This window comes from Limanda limanda, chromosome 19, assembly GCF_963576545.1.
Source record: "Limanda limanda chromosome 19, fLimLim1.1, whole genome shotgun sequence".
NCBI classification, from domain to species: Eukaryota; Metazoa; Chordata; class Actinopteri; order Pleuronectiformes; family Pleuronectidae; genus Limanda; species Limanda limanda.
The window spans coordinates 7,193,455-7,218,728 of record NC_083654.1 but is presented as its reverse complement, the minus strand read 5'-3'; the positions used below and the strand labels follow the sequence as shown (position 1 = coordinate 7,218,728).

The window sequence follows — 25,274 nt, the reverse complement described above, 5'->3', positions numbered from 1 at the left end:
GTGACAACCATGAGACTGGTGCTACCTAACCCAGGGCTGGATCTCCGGATCCCCAGCCATGAGGATCTGGACAGGCTGGAGAAAGAGGAGGCAGAAGGGAGCGACAGGCCCAAATGGGACAACAAAGCCCAGTACATCCTCACCTGTGTGGGCTTCTGCATCGGACTTGGGAACGTGTGGAGGTTCCCTTACTTGTGTCAAAGTCATGGAGGAGGTAAGGACAGACAGGGTTGGGATTTATATTAGTTTAAGATTGATTTGTCATATGATTGATAGAGAAATAGTCGATAGTTTAGTTAAACGGGCATCCAATTTATTGTTATCATATGGGAATTTGGGAATAAAATTAACATTTCAGTACTTTAAATGATTGACAAAAACGGTCAGTTCAGTCCAACTCATCACGGCTAAATCAGAACAGATTGAGTGACTGAAGCCAGACTGCTTTGTTTTAGTCTTAGTTCTTTTCAGAATTTGGGTGGAAAAAATCCAATCGGTTGTTGATTTGATTTTGATGGCAAGCTTAATGTAACTAATCTAAATATTCTCGAGGTAATCTTTGTAGTGCTGTGTAGAGCACCATTTATGGAGCTTTCCAAGTATGTTCCTCCAAGTTTAAAACATAACCAGGCACATATAGTAATTTTCAGATATGATTTTCTCTGACATTTTGCAGCACATAAATAGTTTCTGAGAGGACCAAGAAGGGTCAAGGCTATTGCCAAATATCTGAACAGTGAACTTATCTACTTTACTTTGACCAAAATCACTTGTCCTTTGAGCCTGAAGACAAAATAAATAAAGTTAAATATATCACTTATTCAAGGCAGAATGATTCTTAAAAGTATGAGGTCCTCTGAGGTAATGACTAAACTTTGGCTTGACATTCAGGCCAAACACTGGTCACATGCATGTTGAGTTGATTTAAATTCTTAGAATTCTAAGAATCTGTAAAGCAATTGTTTACGTGTGTGAATGTGTGTGCGTGTGTGTGTTATGTGAGTCAACGCTATTCTTTTAGAACTCAGCATAAAAAAGGACATGAATATTTGAACAAATATGAACTGTTTGAGGGGTCAAATCACTGTCCATAGTCCATGTCATCAGCTGCAGTAATGTGATGATACAATACAACACAATGAGTTAAGTCTGCTTTACGAGTTTAAAAATTATCTTGTAAAACAAAATCTCACTAAATCTTATTACAAATGCATAAATGTTGCCATTCACAGTTTTGTCGTAAAAAAATCTGTCACCTTTGAGTTTATATGATAGATAAAACATAACTGATATTATCTATAAGTTATTTATTAGCTATTATATAAACGTGTCATGTTGTAACCCTGCCCACTTTCCCACAGGCAAGATAGTATTACAATAATTTTCCAATATCTATCAAAACATCAGCACAATGGTAATAGTGACTGTATAGTTACAGGGGTCCGAGCTCAGGCCTGAGCAGCAAACAATGATTATATTAACATGCTGATGTTTAGAAGGTACATAACAGTGTCAACATTATGAGGTAGGAATTCATATATTTATTTGTAATCGTGAAAAAACCTGAATTGAATAACAGTTCAAAAATGTCTCATTAGTCATATGTCACAAGTTATGTTTGTAAGTGTAAGACAACTCCAAATACGAGAAAATTGGTGAATGCGACAAGTTCTCCTAAATCACACGCACACGCAACTAAATAACAAATGTGTTCAAAAAGTGTACAAACCGATCTTGGCAAGTTTAACAATCAGCACAAGACCTAAAGTTCATTTGTTGGCTTCATTTGACCGTGACCTTCCACATGCACCAGGGTAGCAGAGTCTGAAGGGGCTGATGAGAGACAGCTGCTCCAAATCTAAGGCTTCTCTGCCTTAGACTATTGGATTACTCTATTTGCGTTGGAATGAATTAAAGAGTTAAGGTATCTCATGGTCTTGTTCACTGGAGCAGGAAGAGTGGACTGTGACTTAAGCAGCAGGCATAGTACTAGAAGAAGGTTTGAGAGTTGAACTGGATCCCTTTTGATTTGCTCGTCGATCTTGTCAGGCCTGGACAGGAATGAGGACTCAGAAGCAGAGAATATCACGTACCAGCACACTTTATTGATTTCAGAACCTCAATGCAGAGTGACAAACAAGAAGGCTATGAAAATCTCACTAACTATATAATAATATAATACTTGGCAAGCAATAACTGGGGAAAAAGAACTTCCTAATAATTACAAAACATACACTAGAAAAAGAAAAAGCTTTTAAAAATAAACCACTCCCGAAGGAGGACAAACAAATGGCAAGAGCAAGAAATCAAAAGCGCTCCCGAAGGAGGAAAACCAAACTACTAATAAATGGGGCAAAAGAAAAGGCTCACCTAAACAGGAGGCTCAACAAACTAACTAAATCTCTCTTAGCATAAATCGCTCCAAAAGGGAGGAAGAAAAACAGTTTACAAAACAAAGCTAAACTGGAAAACTTTAACAAACAAAAAATCACTCTCAAGGAGGAAACAGAAAACAACTTACGTGGCGTAGCAAGAAACTCTTTGGCAAAAACGACAATGACTGTGGGTAAGGCTTAGGTGCACGAACAAGAACGAAACACTTCGGCACAAGACAAAGGGGAGACGCAGACTATAAGCACATGAGGGTGAAGGGAACAGGTGGAAACAATCAGAGACAATCAGACCGGTGACACATGAGGAACGGCAAGTGACCTGAAACGAGAGGAGAGTTAGGATTTCAAAATAAAACAGGAAGTTACGAGACAAAAACCCCAAGACAAGACAAACCTCACCGCGGTGTGACAGTACCCCCCCCCCCCTAGGGCCGACTCCTGACGGCCCAGGCTGGTCAGGGTGGTCCCTGTGGAAGTCTGTAATGAGTGTAGAGTCTACAATGTGACGAGACGGAACCCACTGCCTCTCCTCAGGACCATATCCTACCCAGTCCACCAGATACTGTTTACCTCGACCCCTCTTGCGAACCGCCAGCAACTGCTTGACCTTGTATACCGGACCGCCTTCAATCACTTCTGGGGGTGGCGGAGGGGTAGCGGCTGGAACCATCGAACTCTCCTTGACGGGCTTGACCCGGCTCACATGGAAGGTGGGGTGAACACGGAGGGATCGGGGCAGGCGAAGGCGAACTGCTGCAGGACCGATGAGCTTGATGATGGGAAACGGGCCCACGAACCGCGGCGCCAGCTTCTTGGAAGGGACTTTAAGATGTAGATCTCTGGCGGAGAGCCACACTCTCTGTCCTGGCTGGTAGGCGGGGGGCGGGTTGTCTCTTGCGGTCCGCAGTTTTCTTCACTCTGTCCCCTTGGCGAATCAATACCTGCGTGGCGGCTGCCCAGATGCGGTGGCAGCGGCGAACCATGGCATGGGCGGAGGGCACAGACACCTCCAACTCGTTGTCTGCGAAAACAGGGGGCTGGTAACCAAATTCACACTTGAATGGTGACATACCTGTGGCCGAGGTGGGCAGTAGGTTGTGGGCATACTCGACCCAGACCAGGTGTTTACTCCATGTCGAGGGATTCTGGGAGACCAGACACCGGAGGCCGGTTTCAAGCTGCTGGTTTAGGCGTTCGGTCTGGCCGTTGGCCTCCGGGTGGTAACCCGAGGTCAGGCTGGCCTTAGCTCCGATGAGCCGGCAGAACTCCCTCCAGAACCGGGAGACGAACTGGGGACCCCGGTCTGAGACAATGTCTTTGGGAAATCCGTGAACCTTAAAAACAATGTTCATCATGATCTTCGCCGTTTCTTTGGCGGAGGGCAGTTTTGGCAGAGCGATGAATCGAACCATCTTGGAAAATCTGTCCACCACTGTGAGGACAGTGGTGTTACCTTGAGAGACCGGAAGCCCCGTGACGAAGTCTACCGAGATGTCGGACCACGGTCTGGAGGGGATGGGAAGTGGCTGCAAAAGACCCATGCGTGACCCGGAGGACGTCTTGTTTCGGGCGCAGACCGAACAAGCCTCTACGTATTCCCGGACCTCCGGTTCCATGGAGGGCCACCAGAACCTCCGGGAGATAGCGAACATCGTTCTTCGAACTCCCGGATGGCAGGAAAGCAGCGTGGTGTGGGCCCAGTGGATCACCTGTGGGCGCAATTCAACTGGGACAAACAAACGATTATCTGGGCACCCACTAGGTGATGGGACCTCACCATTAGCCTGCTTAACCTCATTTTCTATCTGCCAAGTCAGTGCTCCAACCACACAGGTAAGTGGGAGGATCGTTTCTGGGTCCTTGGCAACAGGTTCGGGGTCGAAGAGACGAGACAGGGCGTCTGGCTTGACGTTCTTGGACCCCGGCCTGTATGAGAGAGAAAAAGAGAATCTGTTAAAAAATAGCGCCCACCTGGCCTGGCGAGAATTGAGTCTTTTGGCTTTCTTGATGTATTCCAGATTTTTATGATCAGTCCAGACAATGAATGGATGTTCAGCACCCTCGAGCCAGTGCCTCCACTCTTCCAGCGCGAGTTTGACCGCCAGCAACTCCCGGTTTCCAACGTCGTAGTTCCGCTCTGCCTTGGATAGCCGCCGTGACAGGAAGGCACAAGGATGCACCTTACCATCCTGCTCTGACCGCTGGGAGAGGATGGCCCCGACTCCTTCGTTGGAGGCGTCCACCTCTACCACGAACTGTCGTTGAGGGTCAGGCAGGGTGAGGATGGGAGCCGAGGTAAAGCGGTGCTTGAGGATCCGAAAAGCAGCATCAGCTTCAGGAGACCACTGGAACTGCACCTTTGTGGAGGTAAGAGCATGGAGAGGGGAAGCTATTGCGCTGAAGCCTCTGATGAACCGCCTGTAAAAGTTAGCAAACCCAAGGAACTGCTGAACCTTTTTGCGGCTATCAGGTGTAGGCCACTCGACCACAGCGCTAATTTTAGCCGGGTCCATCTGCACACTTCCAGGGGCTACGATGAAGCCCAGGAAGGAGACAGTGTCGGCATGGAATTCACTTTTTTCTGCTTTGACATATAGTTTATTTTCTAGCAGTCTTTTCAGTACCTGAGTTACATGGTCTTGGTGTTTTTTCAGGTCAGAGGAGTAGATAAGTATGTCATCTAAATAAACACACGAAATGGTCAAGAAAGTCTCTTAACACGTCATTTATCATAGCCTGGAAAACAGCAGGAGCATTTGTGAGACCAAAAGGCATGACTTTATATTCATAGTGTCCACTGGGTGTATTAAAACCAGTCTTCCACTCGTCACCTTCTCTGATCCGCACCAAGTGATAGGCGTTGCGAAGATCCAACTTGGTGAAGATCTTGGCCTGTTGGAGCTGGTCAAACACGGATGACATAAGAGGAAGTGGATAGCGATTCTTTATAGTGATGTCATTGAGTGGGCTGTAGTCAATGCACGGTCTGAGGGAGCCATCCTTCTTCCCCACAAAGAAGAAACCGGCTCCGGCTGATGATGATGAGGGGCGAATCAGACCCGCTTTCAGGGAGGTTTCGATGTACTCCCGCATGGCTGCCCTCTCTGGCCCAGAAATCGCGTACAGGCGGCCTTTGGGAATGGTTGAGCCCAGAATCAGCTCAATGGCACAATCATAGGGTCGGTGAGGAGGAAGTGAGAGGGCTTTAGTTTTGTTAAAAACTTCTTTGAGGTGGTGGTAGCAGGAAGGCACAGAGTTCAGGTCCGGGTAATTGGGATCTGCGGCTGGATTGACAGAGATCAATTTAATGTTCGTAACTTCCTCCTCCCAAACTGAGGGGTTCAAACAGTTGCTCACACAGTCCCCTCCCCAGCCCAGGATCTCTCCTGTTCTCCAGTTTATATGGGGATTGTGACGGAATAACCATGGCTGTCCCAAAATTAGAGTCTGTGACGGTGACTTGAATACATAGAAACGAATGTTTGCCCGGTGATGGTTAATGCACAGTTTGAGAGGTGCTGTGATATGTGTGATAGTAAACAGTTCCTGTCCATTAAGAGCTTTAGCTCTGATGGGCTTAGCTAAAAGTTCTGTGCTAAGGCCCAGTTGTTCTGCTAGTTCCCAGTCCATCAAGCTTTCATCAGCCCCTGAGTCTATGAGCGCCTTGAGTTCAGTGGTGGTGTGGTGCATTACCTGGACTGTCGTGAGAGTGCGTGAGGTGGTGCCTGAAACCTTGAATTCACTCACCACGGTCCGTTTGGCAGTGCAGGTGGCGACGAGATGACCGGGTTCACCGCAGTAGAAGCATCGGCCCTCCTGCAGACGTTTCTGTCGTTCCCCGGGTGTTAGTCGAGCTCTTCCTAGCTGCATGGGCTCTCCCTCTCCTTCCGGATGGGAATGATGACGATGCTCTGGCGGTGATCGACGGGTGGTTGACCATCCTGGTGCTTGAGTGCGTAGGGGTCTCTCCATCGTTGTGGGTCTCGGAAGACGTTGCTGCCTGAGTTGACGGGTTCTGTTGTCTGTCCGGATTGCGAGTGCGATGAGTGAGTCGAGATCTGTGGGTAGGTCCAAGGGAACCAGAAGGTCTTGGATAGGAGCTGCCAGCCCCTTCAGGAACACGTCGTATAAGGCCGTTGTATTCCAGCCACTCTCCGCCGACAAAGTGCGGAAACGGATAGCGTAATCACAAACGGAGTCGCTGCCCTGTCTCAGCCCGCTCAGCTCCCCAGCTTTCTCCCGGTCGGTCGAAAGTTTTCTGCAGCGCCGCTTCAAAGTCTGTGAGGGATAGATAGAGGTGATTGGCTCGGTTAGAAGGAAAAGCATTGGGGTTTAGTTCATAGTGTATGGAGCAGTCTATGAGAAATGTTTTGCATAATCCTAATTCACCAGCGAATCGTGCTGGTGGGGCTAACTTGCATCCCGCTCCAACGGCTGGCACAGTCAGGACGGGAACCACGGGTGTAGCATCCGCTGCTACTGGAGGCTCGGGTGCTGTAATTGTCATCTGCACCAGACAATTCAGGCTCTGAAGTTGTGTCGAGAGAATCCCCATCTGGGATGCCATAGCGGTCTGGAATTCCTCCTGACGGGAGAGCCGGGCTTCTTGGGCTTGCAGGACTGCCGTGAGTTGTGTCATCCCTGCTGAGTCCATACTTGCCGAAGTGTAATGTCAGGCCTGGACTGGAATGAGGACTCAGAAGCAGAGAATATCACGTACCAGCACACTTTATTGATTTCAGAACCTCAATGCAGAGTGACAAACAAGAAGGCTATGAAAATCTCACTAACTATATCTATATAATAATATATTACTTGGCAAGCAATAACTGGGGAAAAAGAACTTCCTAATAATTACAAAACATACACTAGAAAAAGAAAAAGCTTTTAAAAATAAACCACTCCCGAAGGAGGACAAACAAATGGCAAGAGCAAGAAATCAAAAGCGCTCCCGAAGGAGGAAAACCAAACTACTAATAAATGGGGCAAAAGAAAAGGCTCACCTAAACAGGAGGCTCAACAAACTAACTAAATCTCTCTTAACATAAATCGCTCCAAAAGGGAGGAAGAAAAACAGTTTACAAAACACAAAACAAAGCTAAACTGGAAAACTTTAACAAACAAAAAATCACTCTCAAGGAGGAAACAGAAAACAACTTACGTGGCGTAGCAAGAAACTCTTTGGCAAAAACGACAATGACTGTGGGTAAGGCTTAGGTGCACGAACAAGAACGAAACACTTCGGCACAAGACAAAGGGGAGACGCAGACTATAAGCACATGAGGGTGAAGGGAACAGGTGGAAACAATCAGAGACAATCAGACCGGTGACACATGAGGAAGGGCAAGTGACCTGAAACGAGAGGAGAGTTAGGATTTCAAAATAAAACAGGAAGTTACGAGACAAAAACCCCAAGACAAGACAAACCTCACCGCGGTGTGACAGATCTACGTTTCTGTTTTAAAACAGTTTTCTTAACAGAGTGGCTGGGCCCTGTGGTAGAGAGGAGGTAAGGAACTCTAACATGTAGAAGGAGCTTAGAGTAGAGCCACTGCTACTGTGTGTCACAAGGAGCCAGTTGAGATTTTTCAGGCATCTGACTAGGATGTCTCCAGCACACCTTCCATTGGAGTTCCTCCAGGCACATCAACTTGGTGGAAGAGCTTGTAACAGGAACATTCTGTTGAGATGATATATCTTGTCTGGACTCCGAACTCCTCAGGAACTTCCAGGAGGAGCTGGAAAACACTGCTCGGTGGGAAAGGGCTGCTTGGACCACAAATATCTAGCCAGCGCAATTATCGATGGACGTAATGTTTACAGACTTAATGGGTAAAATCACAAAATTCAAACCCCTATCCCATATGTTTTCCAGGTGCCTTCTTGATCCCCTTCCTCATTCTGCTGGTGCTGGAGGGAATGCCGCTCTTGCTGCTGGAGTTCGCTATTGGCCAGCGTCTGAGGAAAGGCAGTGTGGGAGTGTGGAGGTCCATCAACCCTTATCTGACTGGTATCGGTAAGTAAACCAAGCTCTGGAGGTAAAGTGATTCTCTGGCTTCCTGATGAATGTTTTATGACAGTTAATGATGTTGTTTCTCAGGTATCGCCTCCATGCTGGTGTCCTTCTTGGTTGGACTGTACTACAACACCTTAATAGCCTGGATCCTATGGTATCTCTTCAATTCCTTTCAAAGCCCACTGCCTTGGACCCAGTGTCCTCTCAACGACAACAGGACAGGTATTTGAATATCCGTCGATTATAATGGACGCACAGTAAAAAAAATGGCTGAATTGTGCATGTACATTGTTTTGTCACTACAGGATTTGTACCCGAGTGTCAAGAAAGCTCCACAGTGGATTACTTCTTTTATCGAGTGACTCTGAATACTTCGACCTCTATCGCTGAATCAGGAGGAATCCACTGGCCCATAGTCCTGTGCCTGTTAGCCGCCTGGTCAATAGTCGCTATCTGCTGCATAAGGGGGATTGGCACTTCTGGCAAGGTTGGTTAAAACTGTTTTATTAGCCTTAAACTACCTCTATAACTTTCTAGTTTCCATGAGAACAGTGAAATGTACTTGAATTTCATCATACTTCTCAGAATGGGTATGATGAAAGATAGCCGGTTGTAGATAAAAGCAGGGTTCTCAAGTCTGCCATTGAGACAGCTGCTGCCAACAGATATCAGCTGTAGATAGATAGACTATTAAAGATAAGGTTATTAGTCCTGAAGCAAAAGCTGTCTTCTCTTTGGAAATATGCAACCGAACATCCCACCCACTCCCAGAGGCCCATTCGTCACAGCCACGCCCCCAAAACACATGAACGCACTCTGCAACAGCTTGAAGCAAATTCTTTCATAACTCGGAAAATTCCAGCTGACTCATTCATCCCTGAACCCTGTAAAGGATTCTTATGCGCCCAAAGATTAATGTCAGAGGCGGTGGACTAGTGGCAGAAACTTGGACTATGGGCATAAATGGTCTCTGAAAAGGTCTCTGGTTCGTCTCTGGTTCGACTCCACGGAGAAACAACAAAAAGACGAACCTGGATTGATCTGTCCAAAAATCCAAGAGGATTCTCCCTACCCTGTCTAGTGCCCCTGAGCAAGGCACCTTACTCCCCCAACATCTGCTCCCCGGGAGCCGTACATGGCTGCTCACTGCTCTGTGTGTCCTGCATCAGATGGGTTAAAAGCAGAGGTTAAATTTCCCTCCTTGCATGAGTGTTCTTGTGCATGTCTGTCTTAATCTTAATCAGGCAAAAAGGTAGTATCTTTATTTAAAAAAAAAAAATAGACAAAACTAAACTTCCAAACTTGAGAAACATTATTTTCATGGAATGCACTTTGCTTTAAACATGGAATCCTAAACTTGTGAAGCCTTGCGCCTGTATTGATGTCTTAGGGAAGGGTTTTAAGAAATAATCATTTATTCTGTATTACTGAAAATACTTCAGACTGATTTCCATGATCAATTACTCCATGTTTTCTTGTCATGACCTCAGGCAGTGTACGTCACTGCCATCTTGCCGTACATAGTGCTCACCATCTTCCTGATCCGAGGACTGACTCTTAAAGGAGCCCTGAGCGGAATCACGTTCCTCTTCACACCAGACGTACGTTTCAAATATCAATAGACAAAAATAAAAAAAAGTTGTATCTCACAGGTCAAAGCCAAATCACTATGTATACCTCGTTCTTGCAGGTGGAGGAGTTAATGAAACCATTGACCTGGTTGGATGCAGGTGCTCAGGTCTTTTACGCCTTTGGTTTGGCATGGGGGGGCCTCATTTCCTTTTCAAGCTACAACCCTGTTCAGTAAGAGACATTGAGAAGAACTGTTGTGTTTGATAACCACATAGCAGTTTGAGTCTTATTTCGCTCAGTTTAATTAATATAAAAATATGTTTTTGTCAGACTGATGAGTCCTAAAACTTTTGTCTGTTCTCCTTAGCAACAACTGCATGCAGGATGCTGTGATCCTGTCTGTGGTGACTGGCTGCACCTCAGTCTACGCTGCCATGGTCACCTACTCCATCATCGGCTTCAGGGCCACTGAGAAATTTGACAACTGTATCAGTGAGTGAGTACCGTTAATATCAAGGTTTAGAAATAGTCAAGTAGACCTTTTGGATATTTGATTATGAAAAAATGTATATATAACAATGCATCAAATTAATCTCAAACCTGTTAAAACACTAATCTGCATTTCAAGACTTTTATGCACATTACTCAATGAATATATATGTATGATAAAATATTTGATTATTGTGGGCACGTTAATATGCTTAATTTTTTATTTTTTGAAAACTGCTCCATGGTTGTGTCCAAGTCAGTCTGCTAAAGCCTCATATTGGCTTAAGCTAAACAATATTTCAAATCACATTAATGCGCTAAACCAGGCATGGTGTCTTTATTTTAAAGTAACACTAGAAAGGGGTCACTCAACAGTGAGTATGGACAGGAGGAAAGATTACAGTCAGCATAGATTTTTGGAATATATGGGCCTTTGAATATTGAATTGAGATAGACCTGAAAAATCTGAACCTATTCTTCAATGTTTCCTCGGGTAAATCTGTTTAGTTCATCATCATCAGTTTTGATTTACACAATATGTCATTAGTCGGTGCTCAGGCGTGCAGAAATGCAGCACCAGAGATATTAAAGCTGCCAAGAAAAAGACAAAGACTAGGTAAGACGACAACAAATGCAGGGTTAGTAAACTGTGACGTGTGTTTTCAGAAACATCATGACATTATTAAACGAATTCAATCTTCCTGAGGACAACATCACTACAAGCACCTACGAGGCATCGTTCAATCAGCTCAACAGCTCCTATCCTGACGTTGTTCTTGGACTGGACATCAAAACGTGTGACATGCAGACGCTTCTCAGTGAGGTAACATATCTAATATCTATCAGGTTCCTCAGTTGTTGTCGTTGTTGTTTGTTCTTATCTGCATTGTGACTGATGTGTTTGTGCAGGGAGTGGAGGGAACAGGTCTGGCCTTTATTGTGTTCACAGAGGCCATCACCAAGATGCCTGGTTCCCCCGTCTGGTCTGTCCTCTTTTTCGTCATGCTCCTCTGCCTGGGCCTCTCGACCCTGTTTGGCAACATTGAAGGGGTGGTGGTCCCCTTAAAGGACCTGCACGTGTTCCCTAAACATTGGCCCCATGAAGCACTGACAGGTAACCTGGTCTAAACAGTCCACTCAGCCAGTTCTTCAGCTTTCCCTCTACTAAAGAAACATCATTCTTGTTTTTGTCCTTTGTGTGTTTCAGGCACAACGTGTTTTGTCGCCTTCCTCATCACCCTCCTGTTTGCGCAGCCTTCCGGACTTTACTGGGTCAATCTCTTTGACAGTTTTGCCGGATCAGTTCCCCTTCTCACCACTGGACTGTTTGAGATGATAGCTGTTGTTTACGTCTACGGCATAGACAGGTAAGATATTTTTCGAAACTATCTTTGCAACACGTTATCTTTTTGTGTGTTTACCTTACATGTTTGTAAAATGACTGTAGAGTAAAATACTCAGCAAGCAGTGCCTGTTTTTAAGCTAAATCTAATTTGGACAGTGGATCTACTGAGGTCATGTGTTGCAGGATTGCAAATTGTATTTCAAAATTTTTATTAAAACCCTCCTGTGTGGCAGGTTCAATGAGGATATTAAGTTCATGACCGGACGTAAGCCCGGCATCTTCTGGCAGGTGTCATGGAGGTTCATCAGTCCTCTAATCGTCATGGTGATCTTAGTTTTCTACCTGGTGACCCAAGTTCAAGAGGAACTCAGCTATTTGGTCTGGGACCCAAACGCGGTAAACACACCCACACCCCCACACACATCCACACAATGTTCCCTCATTGCTTTTTCATGCTAAATACACTAACTCCAATGCTTTGTGTCTTATAGGTGGAGTTTCCATCTCTGGTGTCAACACTTTACCCTTCTTGGATCAATGCAGTCGTCTTTCTATTGGCAGGCGTCCCTAGCGTGGCAGTGCCTGTGTATGCAGTGTGTAGACTGGTTCTTAATTGCTGCAAGAAAAGAAGAAAAAATTAGCCCGTAGCTGACCTCAAATGATTTAGTCAGACACTTCAGAATGCAAGATGCAAGATTATTCAATTTGTCCTGTTTAAATATATGAACGGTGTGCATCCATACATGCTTTTCTTTTTGTTTACGTATGTCGATGTTATATTGACACACAACAGTAGAGTTGTAATATTTCTGCTGATCTTTTGTGCAGCTTTATGGTTCTGTATGACTGTACTTTCTCTCCACACAGATATGATTTCTTGTTGTTTTGGACTTTTCTTCTCTTAAATACAAAACTGACGTAGTTTTACATCCATGCATGCTTTTTTTCTAATAGTGTTTAAAGAAGGGCATATTATACTGTGTATAACTTGCTGTTGAAATCATTTTTATTTCACTATAAAATAATTTTGACTTTACAGTATAACTTGTATAACTGTATATAAAAAAAGGGAAATATCCTCCACCGTTTAAACATGTCTCCATAAGAAAGAAAAAGGAATACGGCAAATAAAAAGTTTTGTACTGAAAATGGGAGATGTATAAATTGTGTGCAAACGAACCCCGGAAGTATAACTAATGAAGTGCTGACTCAAACCTCGATTTAGATACAGTAGCCTTATTTGGATAAAGAGTTACACTAACCGAATAACAGAGGGAGACCAGCTGACTTGAGCTAACGCATCAGTTGATATATAAACTGCATTTGCTGTTTGAACTGCACTCTGGTGTTGTCTGTCTAGTGTGGACCTAACTACACAGTGTAAATGTTTAAATCACAGACTGTAAGTTATGATGCATGATGTGTCTCCACTCGGCCTCATCCCACTATCCACAAAAGAAGACAAAATATCCCAGACACGAACGCCGCCAACTCCACATTTAGAGACATGGACTGCATAGTACACGGCCAATCGAGAGTCAGTCTCTGCCATTAATTGTAAAAATCAAATAACTAATTAGAAGCAAAATTTCTGGAAAAAAAGAAAAAACATTTTTTGTTTGCTGCATGTCCCAATATTCACTAACATGTGGGAGGTAGGATTTATGACAATTACTGCAGTCAGCCACCAGGTAGCGTGGTTTGGCTTCAATTTTAAGCTGCAATCATGTCGTCCATCTTTAAATACTGTGCCTGTTTTTATTATGCAGGAAATGTTGTGTAGCAAAGTGGACCTGAGAGGGGGAAGTGGGGTCAAGTAAACCAGATGAAGAAAAGCACAACATATTTTGCAGTGGACTCTGCATCTGATAGAGGCAGAGGAGACAATTGAAATATGACAGGCTGTTTAACTGTGGTAATAATAACATAACTCTACCTGTGCAGTAATAAATATCTCAATTCATACCACTTCTCTTGATACATTATAGTGATCTATTCAAACAAGGGGGTGTTACTGTTTATTTAAGGTCTTGACTCTTGACCTTACTATGTAAAGTGCCTTGAGATAATGTATGTGAACATTTGGCACTATACAAGTAAAATAAATTTGAATTCCATGTTTTAACCCGGCTGTTCATTTGTTGTTGTTTTTTTTGTAAGCAGCATAACGCAAAACTACTTGACAGATTTCTATTAACCTTACCGGAAGGATGCAGCTTTTATCAAGGGAGGACCGATTACATTTTGGTGGGGACATTTTCCTTGATTTGTCAAACACAAATCAATGGATCTTGATTTAAAACAAATACAAATCTGGATCTAGTGAATTTAAAGGGGACTGTTGGGCCTGGGCAGAGGTATGTACTTCACTAAAATATGACAGCAGATGTTGATCCATCAGCAGTCTGTATAAGCTGATAGAGTATGCAAGAAAATAACAGTTGCAACTCAAAATCACTTTAAGTGAAGTGGTTCCAACCAGATTGAACTTTGCCTCTTGTTCATTTGGTGCTAACGTGTTGTCCTTTAATGATTCACAAAAATAACAACAAGAGCAGGAGTAGGCTTCATATAATTTACTTAACGGTCAGGGTGCTACTGTACAGCGGCTGAATCCCCTTGAAGCAGCGTTATCAGGTGAGTCATATTGGGGGAATCTCCCCTGCAGACTGAACAGGAAAGTGTGTCAGCTATAGCAAAAGGCTCGTGAACGGTTATATCATCATTATAAACGTATTCTAGGGTGATTTCCGAAGTAGGAGAGTGTGACGTTATCTAGAGTCTGGGAGTCTTCAAGTAGTTTTCTTAAATTATAAAAAATAAATAAAAAAGACAATTGTTGTGTTTTAGAATATGCTCTTAAATGTTATCAAATATGTGGGATGTCTCACCTGATAAAAAACAAGGAACATTACAGTTTATATAACTGTATTATAAAACCTCATATTATAACCTGAACGCAGCACTTTGATTATCTCAATATAACAATAAATGACTTGATACTGGCACTAATATGAAGGTACACGGGAGGAATGAATGGGCTTATGTCATGAGGGGACTTTGAAATAAACTTCCCCATAGGCGTCTTATAAGTTACCGATTGAATAATTACTGGGTGCAGGGTCGTCCACGGTGGACAAAGCTTCAGCTCAGGAAGGAAGGAGATGTGAACCTCTGTCATAAACTTAGCTACTAGAGGGGTTGGTCTATATTTACAACAGGATGGAAAAATACTGGAGTTACAGTCATGGAGGGTTCAATGCAGGATCCATATGTCAAGGAAAACTGGTATTAGAGGAGAAACTAGTTCTTGTTAAGTGTTGTCATATCATTACAGCAGAAATTAGTAAAATGCATTATTTATAATTTCTTTAAGAAGGAAGTATATGAGGAACACAGCACGGAATTCATTGTTCATAAGTTTCCTTAACTTCTCTGAACTTTTTGTATGGTACATGAACATTAACGCCTCCAGTTGAGGTATTGGCTCTCACCTTTATAAGCTTGACAAAGTGTAAATACTTGAGAAAGAGTCCTTATCACAGTTTAAGACTGCGATGTGTCGGCCATCCAGCCTTTTTCCACTATAAAAGCAGTGTAATTTTAAACAAGGGTGAGGGAGTGTCTAAGCATCAGCCGGCTCAGAGCACCAACCAGTGTCTGGACGAGAACAGAACCTGATCTGTGTGATCACGTCTGGAGCAGGTGGCAGGAGCATGGCTCCCTGACAGAATCTAATTGCTGCTCCATGTACTGTCACCCATGCAGTGCCTCGTTCACCCAGGTTTGAACTGGATGACTAAGCATGGGACCCATCACAGTGGGACTATACAACATATAACCATAAAGCCTGAAATGAGACCTGTAACCAGATTTTGGCGGCTAGGCCCCTTTCACAGAGGGCCCATAAAAACTGGACCCACCTTAGAGCCTCATATGAGATCAGCTGATATTGTGTTTAAGCTCTGAATCCCACATAAAATAAAATAAGCTCAATCTAATAATACACAGCGAGGGGACGGTTACAAATATACGCAAACATAGCAGTGGTGAACCAAGACTGGATCTTGGAAAGCCTGGATATCTGAGGGCCCAGGGGCATTTGCCTGCTTTAAGATGCAGCCTTGTTAATAGCATCAGCATCTTCATTTGCATAGTACAGTCTATGATTGAAATCAATACCATCAAACAAAAGAATGTGTACATCTCTATGTTAATAGACGTCAAAGTGGAAACTGTTATTAGATTATTCACACATCAATTATTAGCAAAGGACAACTGGAAACAGTGTTTAGTGCAAGTTTTGAGTAGTAACTGAATATGCACTTTGTTCCATCATTAAATAACCACCATCCTATTCATTTTGAATGAGATCATAAATACTGTGACAAGGCAGGTTCACAGGTACATGATTGTTTCAACTCAAACTCCAGGTGAACTCCAGGTGAAACTCTCTCTCTCTCTCTCTCTCTCTCTCTCTCTGAAGCCTCCGCTGTACAGTTAAAGTTGGTTTGGTGAGCTCTCTATATTTAGAAGTCCTGCCCACATATTCATACAATTGTTCGTGCAGCAACTGGTGATATAAAATAGAAGTACTGACTGTGCACTAACTAATCTGAACTGCGACAGATAAAGTAAAAGATCATAAACCTGCCTCAAGCCTGCTAAGTGCACGCTCCAAGCGGCCACTTTGTCTTCCAAGATCACTCGTGTTCACATCTCACATCTCAAGCAGGAGTCGCCATGAGACTGGTTCTTCCTAACCCGGGACTGGATCTGCGGATCCCCAACTTTAAGGATCTGGAGAGAATGGAGGAGGAAGGCGCCAGTGACAGGCCCAAGTGGGACAACAAAGCTCAGTACATCCTGACCTGCGTGGGCTTCTGCATTGGGATCGGCAACGTGTGGAGATTTCCTTACTTGTGTCAAAGTCATGGAGGGGGTAAGTGAAGATGAGCCTGGTTAGAGGATGTCTCATGATTTTCACTGGAGGGGCTGAATTTAGCAGTACAACGTCATTATCAGACTTTAAAGGGTTACCGTGGTGATACTATGTGAACTGTGAACCCTTACACTTTCAAAACAATCACCAGTCGTGTGTGAATACTTTTTAAATGACCTGTGTGAAGGGAGTCATTGTGCCTCTTAAATATCTGGATGAAGCCTAAGGAGATGAGATCATTTAAGGGCGGAACCTATTGTTGTTTTTTAAACTTGAAGTGTAACACGTTATCTGATGCTCATGACATGGATGGTGAAAGTTGAAATCTAGTTATTTTTTAAATCATTATTATCTGCAGTACAAAAAGTATAACAAAAACAAAAAGACAGGAATAAAAGTGATTTAATATTGGTGTAAAATGTTGTTAAACAACTCAATTGAAAAGAGTTAGGGATGTCATTGTTGTAAATATGCATGGATGTTGACATGAATGCCTTTTACATATAGGAAAATGTAATGTGTGAACAGTGGAAAATCCACAACATGGCCATCTGTACTGGGCCCAGAATCTTTTTTAAGCTTAGATATCTTTAAAAATTATATGTAGATAAAAAACACATCAGTAGTGAATTATAGTTTTTTAGGTAGTCATGTCAGAATATCAAGAAGGCGTATCAATGGTGTGTTCAACCAATTAACGTTACCATTAAAGTAGATGGGATCATTTGACTCACATGGCTTTTGATTTCAGTGTCCAACATAACTTATCTCTCCCATTCTCACATTGGCCAGTTGATCAGAGTTTTACCACTTCCTTGTATATTTTCACTGACCTGGCAGCCAAAATATGAATAATTCTACATTACATTATCATCATCACCCTGATTATTATTTACGAGCACTCTGCCAGTAGCTATACAATGAAAAAACACTGGCGTAAAATTGTTTACAATTTCAACTTAAGTGTATACACAGTTTAGCACCTCAGCAAATGAGAACAACATTTTGTTTATGGGATATTTTAAGATAATTTGAACCAAACAAACAAAGGGGGCAGGCTGGGGAGGATGTTAAGAGTCCAGATATGAGAGAGAGGAGCGAGACCCACAGAGGCAGTAAGACAGTCACCTCTGCACAGAGAGATCAGGTAACAAACAACCAACCCAACTCCGCCCACAAACTACAAACAGACCAGGTGATAGACTAGGTGGGGCTATCACCAGGTCATTAGTATTAATAACTGTTCACGTCCAGTGGGAATGTTTAACAGACTGGACTAAACCTTTTGTTCAAGCTGTTTGCCTACTTAAGCATTTTCAGACTGTGGAAAACGATACTAATTTAACATAAGATATAAGTTACAAAACCAGATGCATATTTATTTTTCATTCATAATAACATAAAAAATTATAAATACAAATAAGATACCTCATTATGCACTTACAAAATATGTATGATAGGTGCATCACAAGGCAGGAAACTAAATGGAGTCATACAAATATAATATTTAAGAGAATATAGTTATATAGATGCTCAAAAGAATTTAAACTTAAGTAAAATCGGATCATCTCTGCCTGAGGATCTCAAGATATGTAGGTGCGTAGGGTACAAGGTCTGACATAGAGAGGCCTTAAAAGAACCGAAAGAGCAATCAGTAAAATCAATACTACAACATAAGAGGCGCCAATTTCAAGCATTTTCAGACTGTGGAAAACAATACTAATTTAACATAAGATATAAGTTACAAAACCAGATACATATTTATTTTTCATTCATAATAACATAAAAAATTATAAATACAAATAAGATACCTCATTATGCACTTACAAAATATGTATGATAGGTGCATCACAAGGCAGGAAACTAAATCGAGTCATACAAATATAATATTTAAGAGAATATAGTTATATAGATGCTCAAAAGAATTTAAACTTAAGTAAAATCGGATCATCTCTGCCTGAGGATCTCAAGGTATGTAGGTGCGTAGGGTATAAGGTCTGATATAGAGAGGCCTTAAAGAACCGAAAGAGCAATCAGTAAAATCAATACTACAACATAAGAGGTGCCAATTTCAAGGAGCCAAGGTCAAGTCTCAGCTGAACTTTGTACAGTTTGGAGTTACTCAATAGATATTAGGTTGAGGCAGGTAAAACTTCTGTTGGAATAATCCAAATATAATGAGATGAAGTCATGCCGGATGGTGTCAGACTAAAAACTAAATCACTTTCAAAATAAAGGCAAAGATTTCTTACAAAAGGCTTGATATATTCCACTTTGTAACCAGCAGATGGCAGTGATACATATGAGAACTCATCTGTCCGGGTCAGTTGGACTAACATCTTTGGGTCATAAGTGTGTCTGTCACAGTATTATGTCAAACTCAGGGACGGACATGGTTATTGAAATGAGCAGAGAGTTCTCGCACACATTTCAAATGCAGGAAAAAGGTGAAATCAAATTTGACACTTATTTTCACAACATTTTATAACATTAGCCTGAACATTTTCTGCCAAAACAACAGATGACATATGAATTTATGTAATTATTGCATTTAAAAAGAATAAAATGTCACAGCCTTCTGTGTCAGACCTTACATTACCTGTTCACATAGTACTCCAAAAGTGTGCAGTTTAATATTTATAATATTGGAATTTCCTGATTTAAAATAAGGATATGGTTTCATACTGGATAGATATTTATTTACATTTAAACATATTAAAGATGTAATTTATGGGACCATGCATGGCAGTCAATTAATTGGATAATATTTAGATTTATCTGCAAAAGAATAGGTTTTTACCAAATTTTAAATGATATAAAAATATGAATTAAGTCATATTTTTATATTTTTGAAATTGTAATGCTAAATGGCCTTAACACTTTTTTTAGTCTTGATGACTACTTAAGTTTAGTTTTGCCATTCACACACAGATTCAGTGCATCAATGTGCAGCACTCTCTATCACACGTGCACTCACACACTGCTGGCACAGCTGTCAGGAGCACGGCTCAGTATCTTGCCCATGGACACTTCGGCACACAGAATGGAGGAGCCGGGAAGTGAACACACACCCTGTGATAGTAGAGGAACCACAGCCCACCCACCACTAATGGCATACATTTTCCAGGTGCCTTCCTGATACCGTACCTCATTCTGCTGGTGCTGGAGGGAATGCCGCTCCTGCTGCTGGAGTTCGCCATCGGCCAGCGTCTGAGGAAAGGCAGTGTGGGAGTGTGGAGGTCCATCAGCCCTTATCTGACTGGTATTGGTAAGTAAACCAAGCTCTGGAGCTAAAGTGATTCTCTGGCTTCCTGATGAATGTTTTATGACAGTTAATGATGTTGTTTCTCAGGTGTCGCCTCCATGCTGGTGTCCTTCTTGGTTGGACTGTACTACAACACTTTAATAGCCTGGATCCTATGGTATCTCTTCAATTCCTTCCAAAGCCCGCTGCCTTGGACCCAGTGTCCTCTCAACGACAACAGGACAGGTATTCGGGAACACACACACACACTCAAGCACGGGAATTACCCCAAACTCCACAAACTTTTGCAGAGGCCTGTTTCTTTCCTCCACAGAATTTGTATCCGAGTGTCAAGAGAGCTCCACTGTGGACTACTACTTTTATCGAGTGACTCTGAACACTACAACCTCTATCGATGACTCAGGAGGAATTCACTGGCCCATGGTAGTCTGCCTGTTCGCTGCCTGGACGTTCATCTGTATCTGCTACATACGGGGGATCGGCACATCAGGCAAGGTTTGTTGAACCTGCTGTTAAACACTATGATTAAACACTAATGAATCAATATTATTTCATATTGACCATTTTTATATCTTGTCATGACCTCAGGCAGTGTACGTCACTGCCATCCTGCCGTACATAGTGCTGGCTATCTTCCTGGTCCGTGGACTGACTCTCAAAGGAGCCCTGAGCGGAATTAAGTTCCTCTTCACGCCAGACGTATGTATCAAATCACGTTGGAGAAAAAAAGGTTAATTATTTACCTCATTAGATAAAGACGGACGGTAACATGTGCCTCCCTCCTGCAGGTTAATGAGCTGATGAACCCGACGACATGGCTGGATGCAGGTGCCCAGGTCTTTTACGCCTTCAGTATAGCGTGGGGAGGCCTCATCTCCTTCTCAAGCTACAACCCTATTCAGTAAGAGACATTTTAAGGAAGTTGAAACAGGTTGTAACCTTTGTTAGAAATAATGTGTCCTGAATCTTTTGCTTATTTTCTCTCTCCAAGCAACAACTGCATGCACGATGCCGTGATCCTGACAGTTATAACTGGTGCGACCTCAATCTACGCTGCCGCGGTCACCTACACCATCATCGGCTTCAGGGCCACTGAGAGATACGACAACTGTATCAGTAAGTGAGTACATTGTATCGGTGAGTCCTCACAAAATGTGGGTTCCTGGCCCTCAACCTAGCCACTCAACCATAATGCCTAATCCTAGCCACTTGTCTGAAACAAAACAAAAAACCTGGAGATCAGAAGTAGACAATCCTCTATTAGTCTACCCACTAAATTGATCATGAAGCTCAAGGTCATTATTGCTTGACAAATTCATCATCCTATAATCCTATCACTCGAACCTAGAGGCCTAAAAATAACCAACCTCTGAAACCTAGAGGGCAGAAGGTTAAGATGATGGTTTCAGTCAGAAATCTCTCATCTAAAAGCTGAGGTAGGACTAAAATCAACCTCTGACCAAACAAAATTGTACAATAGCCATTAAGTGAGAAATATACTAAATAAACAAAACTCATGTCTGAACAATAAGAATGTTTAAACCTGTGTTTTCAATCACAATTTCACTCTTACGCTAACAAAAGACAACAAAACACAAGTTTAAACAGGGTTATTAGATAAAATGGTTTCTTTCTACTGTAAAAATAACAATGTGTTAGAAGACTGTTTGATAAATAACATTCAAAATATTTTTTTTTATATGTGATGGGATAGGAGAGGTAATGACAGGAAAGGACAGGACAGTTCAAGAGAGGATAGGATAGGATAGTAGATAGGATCAACAATGCTCACTAAAAGTCTGATATGTTATATTGACTTCAGGAATGCAAGGTTACAAATCCGTGACGTACTTTTTTTCAGAAACATCATGACATTTTTAAACGTATTCAATCTTCCTGAGGACAACATCACTGAAAGCAACTACGAGGCATCGTTTCTTCACCTCAACAGCTCCTATCCTGACGTTGTTCTTGGACTGGACATCAAAACGTGTGACATGCAGACGCTTCTCAGTGAGGTAACATATCTAATATCTATCAGGTTGCTCAATAGTTGTCGTTGTTTGCTCTTATCTGCATTGTGATTGATGTCTGTTTGTCCAGGGAGTGGAGGGAACAGGTCTGGCCTTTATTGTGTTCACAGAGGCCATCACCAAGATGCCTGGTTCCCCCATCTGGTCTGTCCTCTTTTTCGTCATGCTCCTCTGCCTGGGGATCTCAACCCTGTTTGGCAACATTGAAGGAGTTGTGGTCCCCTTAAAGGACCTGCATATGCTTCCTCAAAATTGGCCCCAAGAAGCCCTCACTGGTATTCTGAGTTTTAGTTTAAAAATAAACTACGTCAGCTGCGCTTCGTTTTAACACGTGCTTGCCTTTCTTGTGTGTTTCAGGAATAACATGTTTTGTCGCCTTCATCATCTCGCTCCTGTTTGCGCAGAATTCAGGGTTTTACTGGGTAACGCTCTTCGACAATTTTGCTGGATCAGTTCCACTTCTGACTATTGGATTGTTTGAGTTGATCGCTGTGGTTCACATCTATGGCATAGACAGGTGGGTGCTCATCCTCCCAAATCCTCTATTTTATTATATTGTACAGCCTACTGCAAAATGCCCACATTACAAGCCACACTCGTTCTCATAATGCAATAAATATCTACCTACATATTTCTGTCTGTATATGGAATGAATATCTCACTAACTGTTTATCTTTGTTTATAATTGAGCTGAATGACAAAGCTTTTACTAGCTGTGAATATTTCTTAAAATTGAGTCTGAAGATTGAGTTGATTCCTTAACAGACCTCTGGAAAAACAGGCATGAAAACATAACACCTAGTTATTCATTCAAATTTATAGCAATAATGTAAATTCTGTTTTATTTTATGAAAAAAAATGTACTACAATCCTCTGAATCACAGATAAACAAGGTAGGATGAACACAGCGTTTAGTTCACTCTGCAAGATGGATGTTTATAAACAACTCTGCACACAATCAATAAAAAGTTGACAGTTTATGTTTGAGGAAGACTCATTAATGAAGTAGCTCAGGAGAATTGACACTGGACAAGAAAACAGCCCATTTCAAACAGGCAGGTTTAGAACGAGCACTGCATTATATACCATATTAATGCATTTATTTAAAGATGAGTTATTCAATTGTTCTATTATAGCAAAAAAAACATATGTATGAAATGTATAATGCAGTTGCCCTCTGCCCTTCAGCCCACTACTGTAACATTTATTGGTGCTATATCAATTTTACCATAAATCTGTGATACATATTTTGAAACCTGTTCTTTTATCTTGGCAACGTCACCCCTGTTAATCTATTCAAGGAATTTGAGGACTTGATATTTTTCATAATCTAATATAATCTACACCCTGTCGTGTGGCAGGTTCAATGAGGACGTGGAGTTCATGATCGGACACAAGCCCGGCATCTTCTGGCAGGTGTCATGGAGGTTCATAAGTCCTGTTATCATCCTGGTGATCTTGGTTTTCTACCTGGTGATCCAAGCTCAAGAGGAACTCACCTATTTGGTCTGGGACCCAAATTATGTACGTGCACAAACTCACAACACTTATCTGTGACCTAAACTTTTAATTCCATCATCATCCTTTTTTTCTCTACCCTTTTGTTCAAGTACATATAAAAATAAAAATACTGAAATACTAAATATTACCTATTGCGTTATTTATGTTTTACAGAAGGAGTTTCCAGCTCTGGAATCAGTGCCGTATCCTTCCTGGATCAATGCAGCCATATTTCTCTTGGCAGGAGTCCCCAGTCTGATGGTGCCCGTGTATGCAATATGCAGGTTGGTGTTTGTTCGTTGTAGAAAAAACACTGCTTCCTGATTTGTTGTTTCTTTCATAAGTTAACTTTTTATCTGAATAAAATCTAAAACTTCTACACATTTTGTTGTAATATTGTTTTTTATTTTATTTTTAGTCGTTTCTGCATATTGCTTGTTTATGATTATGTATAATAAACGTATTTACAAACTACAATTTTCTGTCATTCCTTATCGCACTTGCCACTCACACACACGGACGTCTCTCTATAGTTGTGAAGACACGACATAATGCAATTCCCAACCCCTTACCCTAACCATCACAACTAAATGCCTAACCCTAACCTAATTCTAACCGTAAAACCAAGTCTCAATCGTCAAACAGCCCTTTGAATTGGTGAGGACCAGTCAAAACATCCTCACAACGTAAAAATGTCCTCACAATGATGGCATTGAACCAACATTGTTCCTCATAACTATAGATAGACATCCGCACACACAATATTGAGGCTTTGCAGGAACATGTTTACACCAGTAGGTGGCAGAAACAGAACTGTATCAATTCAAAAGCAAGAGATTTACAGATGTTGCAGTTAATCCAACTTTACTCCCATGTAGAAGTAAAGTTTTCCACATAAGCTAGCAGTTAGTAAAAGTTGTTAAATATTAAAAGGTTCTTCTTTATGTAGGAAGCACAATCAATCAAGCAAAATTGCCTCAAAACAAAGGTCAGGTGCCCTTTTGCAGATTTTGAATCAGTCACATTTTTGCCCACACAGGGAGAGCTGCAGCCTGAACAGCCTTGGAGACTATGACAGGTCTAAGAAATATAGAAAGAAAACCCCTTGTATAAATAAATGAGAAAATCATCTAACCTGTCTGTCTTTGGACTGTAGTAACACATGCAAACACACAATCAACACCAGAGCTGGTACTTTGAGATATACCTCTTTCAAGGCACAAAAGTCCCATTATGAAACTAAAATGACACTTCAAATGACTAGATTTGATGTCTGCTTCAAATTGCACACATTCATAAATGGGTCCACTAAACATGACTGATATTTGTCGAAAAGATCCATGAATTATCCTTTGATATATCAAAGAAAATGTAAAAGAAGGTGCAAAAAAATGTAGGATCCTGGATCCACCCCTATTTTAGGCAAAGCAGGCAATTGCCTGGGGCATCGAACTGAGAGGGGGACCCCTGAGAATACATACATGAGACTGTAACAACACCATAATGGTGGGAGATTGCACTTGGGCCTGTAACGTTGATACAAGGTCACACTTGATGACGATTTGGACATAACTTCAATTGTGCATCTTAACATCTACTGGTAGTTGGTTACCTAAATTGTGCAGAAGACCTTTAAAACGTTCGAGAGATATTCAACATCACGTCCTATATTGTAAATTATACTACTTAACTGTTAATTATATGTAGGTTATTTTGCAA

At 42.0% G+C, this 25,274-nt stretch overlaps 2 protein-coding genes across 2 annotated transcripts; both read left to right on the top strand.

Annotated features, from left to right (window-relative positions):
• The first annotated feature begins 9 nt into the window (after positions 1–9).
• Positions 10–12,456, top strand: LOC133026029 (sodium-dependent neutral amino acid transporter B(0)AT1-like). The gene is made up of 12 exons (XM_061092842.1): positions 10–214; positions 8,269–8,409; positions 8,494–8,631; positions 8,715–8,896; positions 9,900–10,010; positions 10,100–10,212; positions 10,349–10,477; positions 11,137–11,293; positions 11,380–11,584; positions 11,678–11,837; positions 12,049–12,211; positions 12,307–12,456. The coding sequence occupies exons 1-12, from the start codon at positions 10–12 to the stop codon at positions 12,454–12,456; spliced, it is 1,854 nt and encodes a 617-aa protein (XP_060948825.1).
• A 1,955-nt stretch (positions 12,457–14,411) lies between these two features.
• LOC133026424 (sodium-dependent neutral amino acid transporter B(0)AT1-like) lies at positions 14,412–23,879 on the top strand. The gene is made up of 13 exons (XM_061093320.1): positions 14,412–14,452; positions 16,551–16,757; positions 19,885–20,025; positions 20,110–20,247; positions 20,336–20,517; positions 20,611–20,721; positions 20,811–20,923; positions 21,014–21,142; positions 21,884–22,040; positions 22,126–22,330; positions 22,413–22,572; positions 23,417–23,579; positions 23,730–23,879. The coding sequence occupies exons 2-13, from the start codon at positions 16,559–16,561 to the stop codon at positions 23,877–23,879; spliced, it is 1,848 nt and encodes a 615-aa protein (XP_060949303.1). The 5' UTR covers positions 14,412–14,452; positions 16,551–16,558.
• Positions 23,880–25,274: the final 1,395 nt, after the last annotated feature.

What these genes read in the sequence shown, in the direction of transcription:
- LOC133026029 (XM_061092842.1), top strand. Translation starts at nt 10, where the DNA reads ATGAGACTGGTGCTACCTAACCCAGGGCTGGATCTCCGGATCCCCAGC. An exon ending in TCTCAACGACAACAGGACAG is followed by an intron (nt 8,632 to 8,714) that starts GTATTTGAATAT and finishes TTGTCACTACAG; the next exon opens with GATTTGTACCCGAGTGTCAA. An exon ending in GCCCCATGAAGCACTGACAG is followed by an intron (nt 11,585 to 11,677) that starts GTAACCTGGTCT and finishes TGTGTGTTTCAG; the next exon opens with GCACAACGTGTTTTGTCGCC.
- LOC133026424 (XM_061093320.1), top strand. Translation starts at nt 16,559, where the DNA reads ATGAGACTGGTTCTTCCTAACCCGGGACTGGATCTGCGGATCCCCAAC. An exon ending in AGTTCCTCTTCACGCCAGAC is followed by an intron (nt 20,722 to 20,810) that starts GTATGTATCAAA and finishes TCCCTCCTGCAG; the next exon opens with GTTAATGAGCTGATGAACCC. An exon ending in CACATCTATGGCATAGACAG is followed by an intron (nt 22,573 to 23,416) that starts GTGGGTGCTCAT and finishes GTCGTGTGGCAG; the next exon opens with GTTCAATGAGGACGTGGAGT.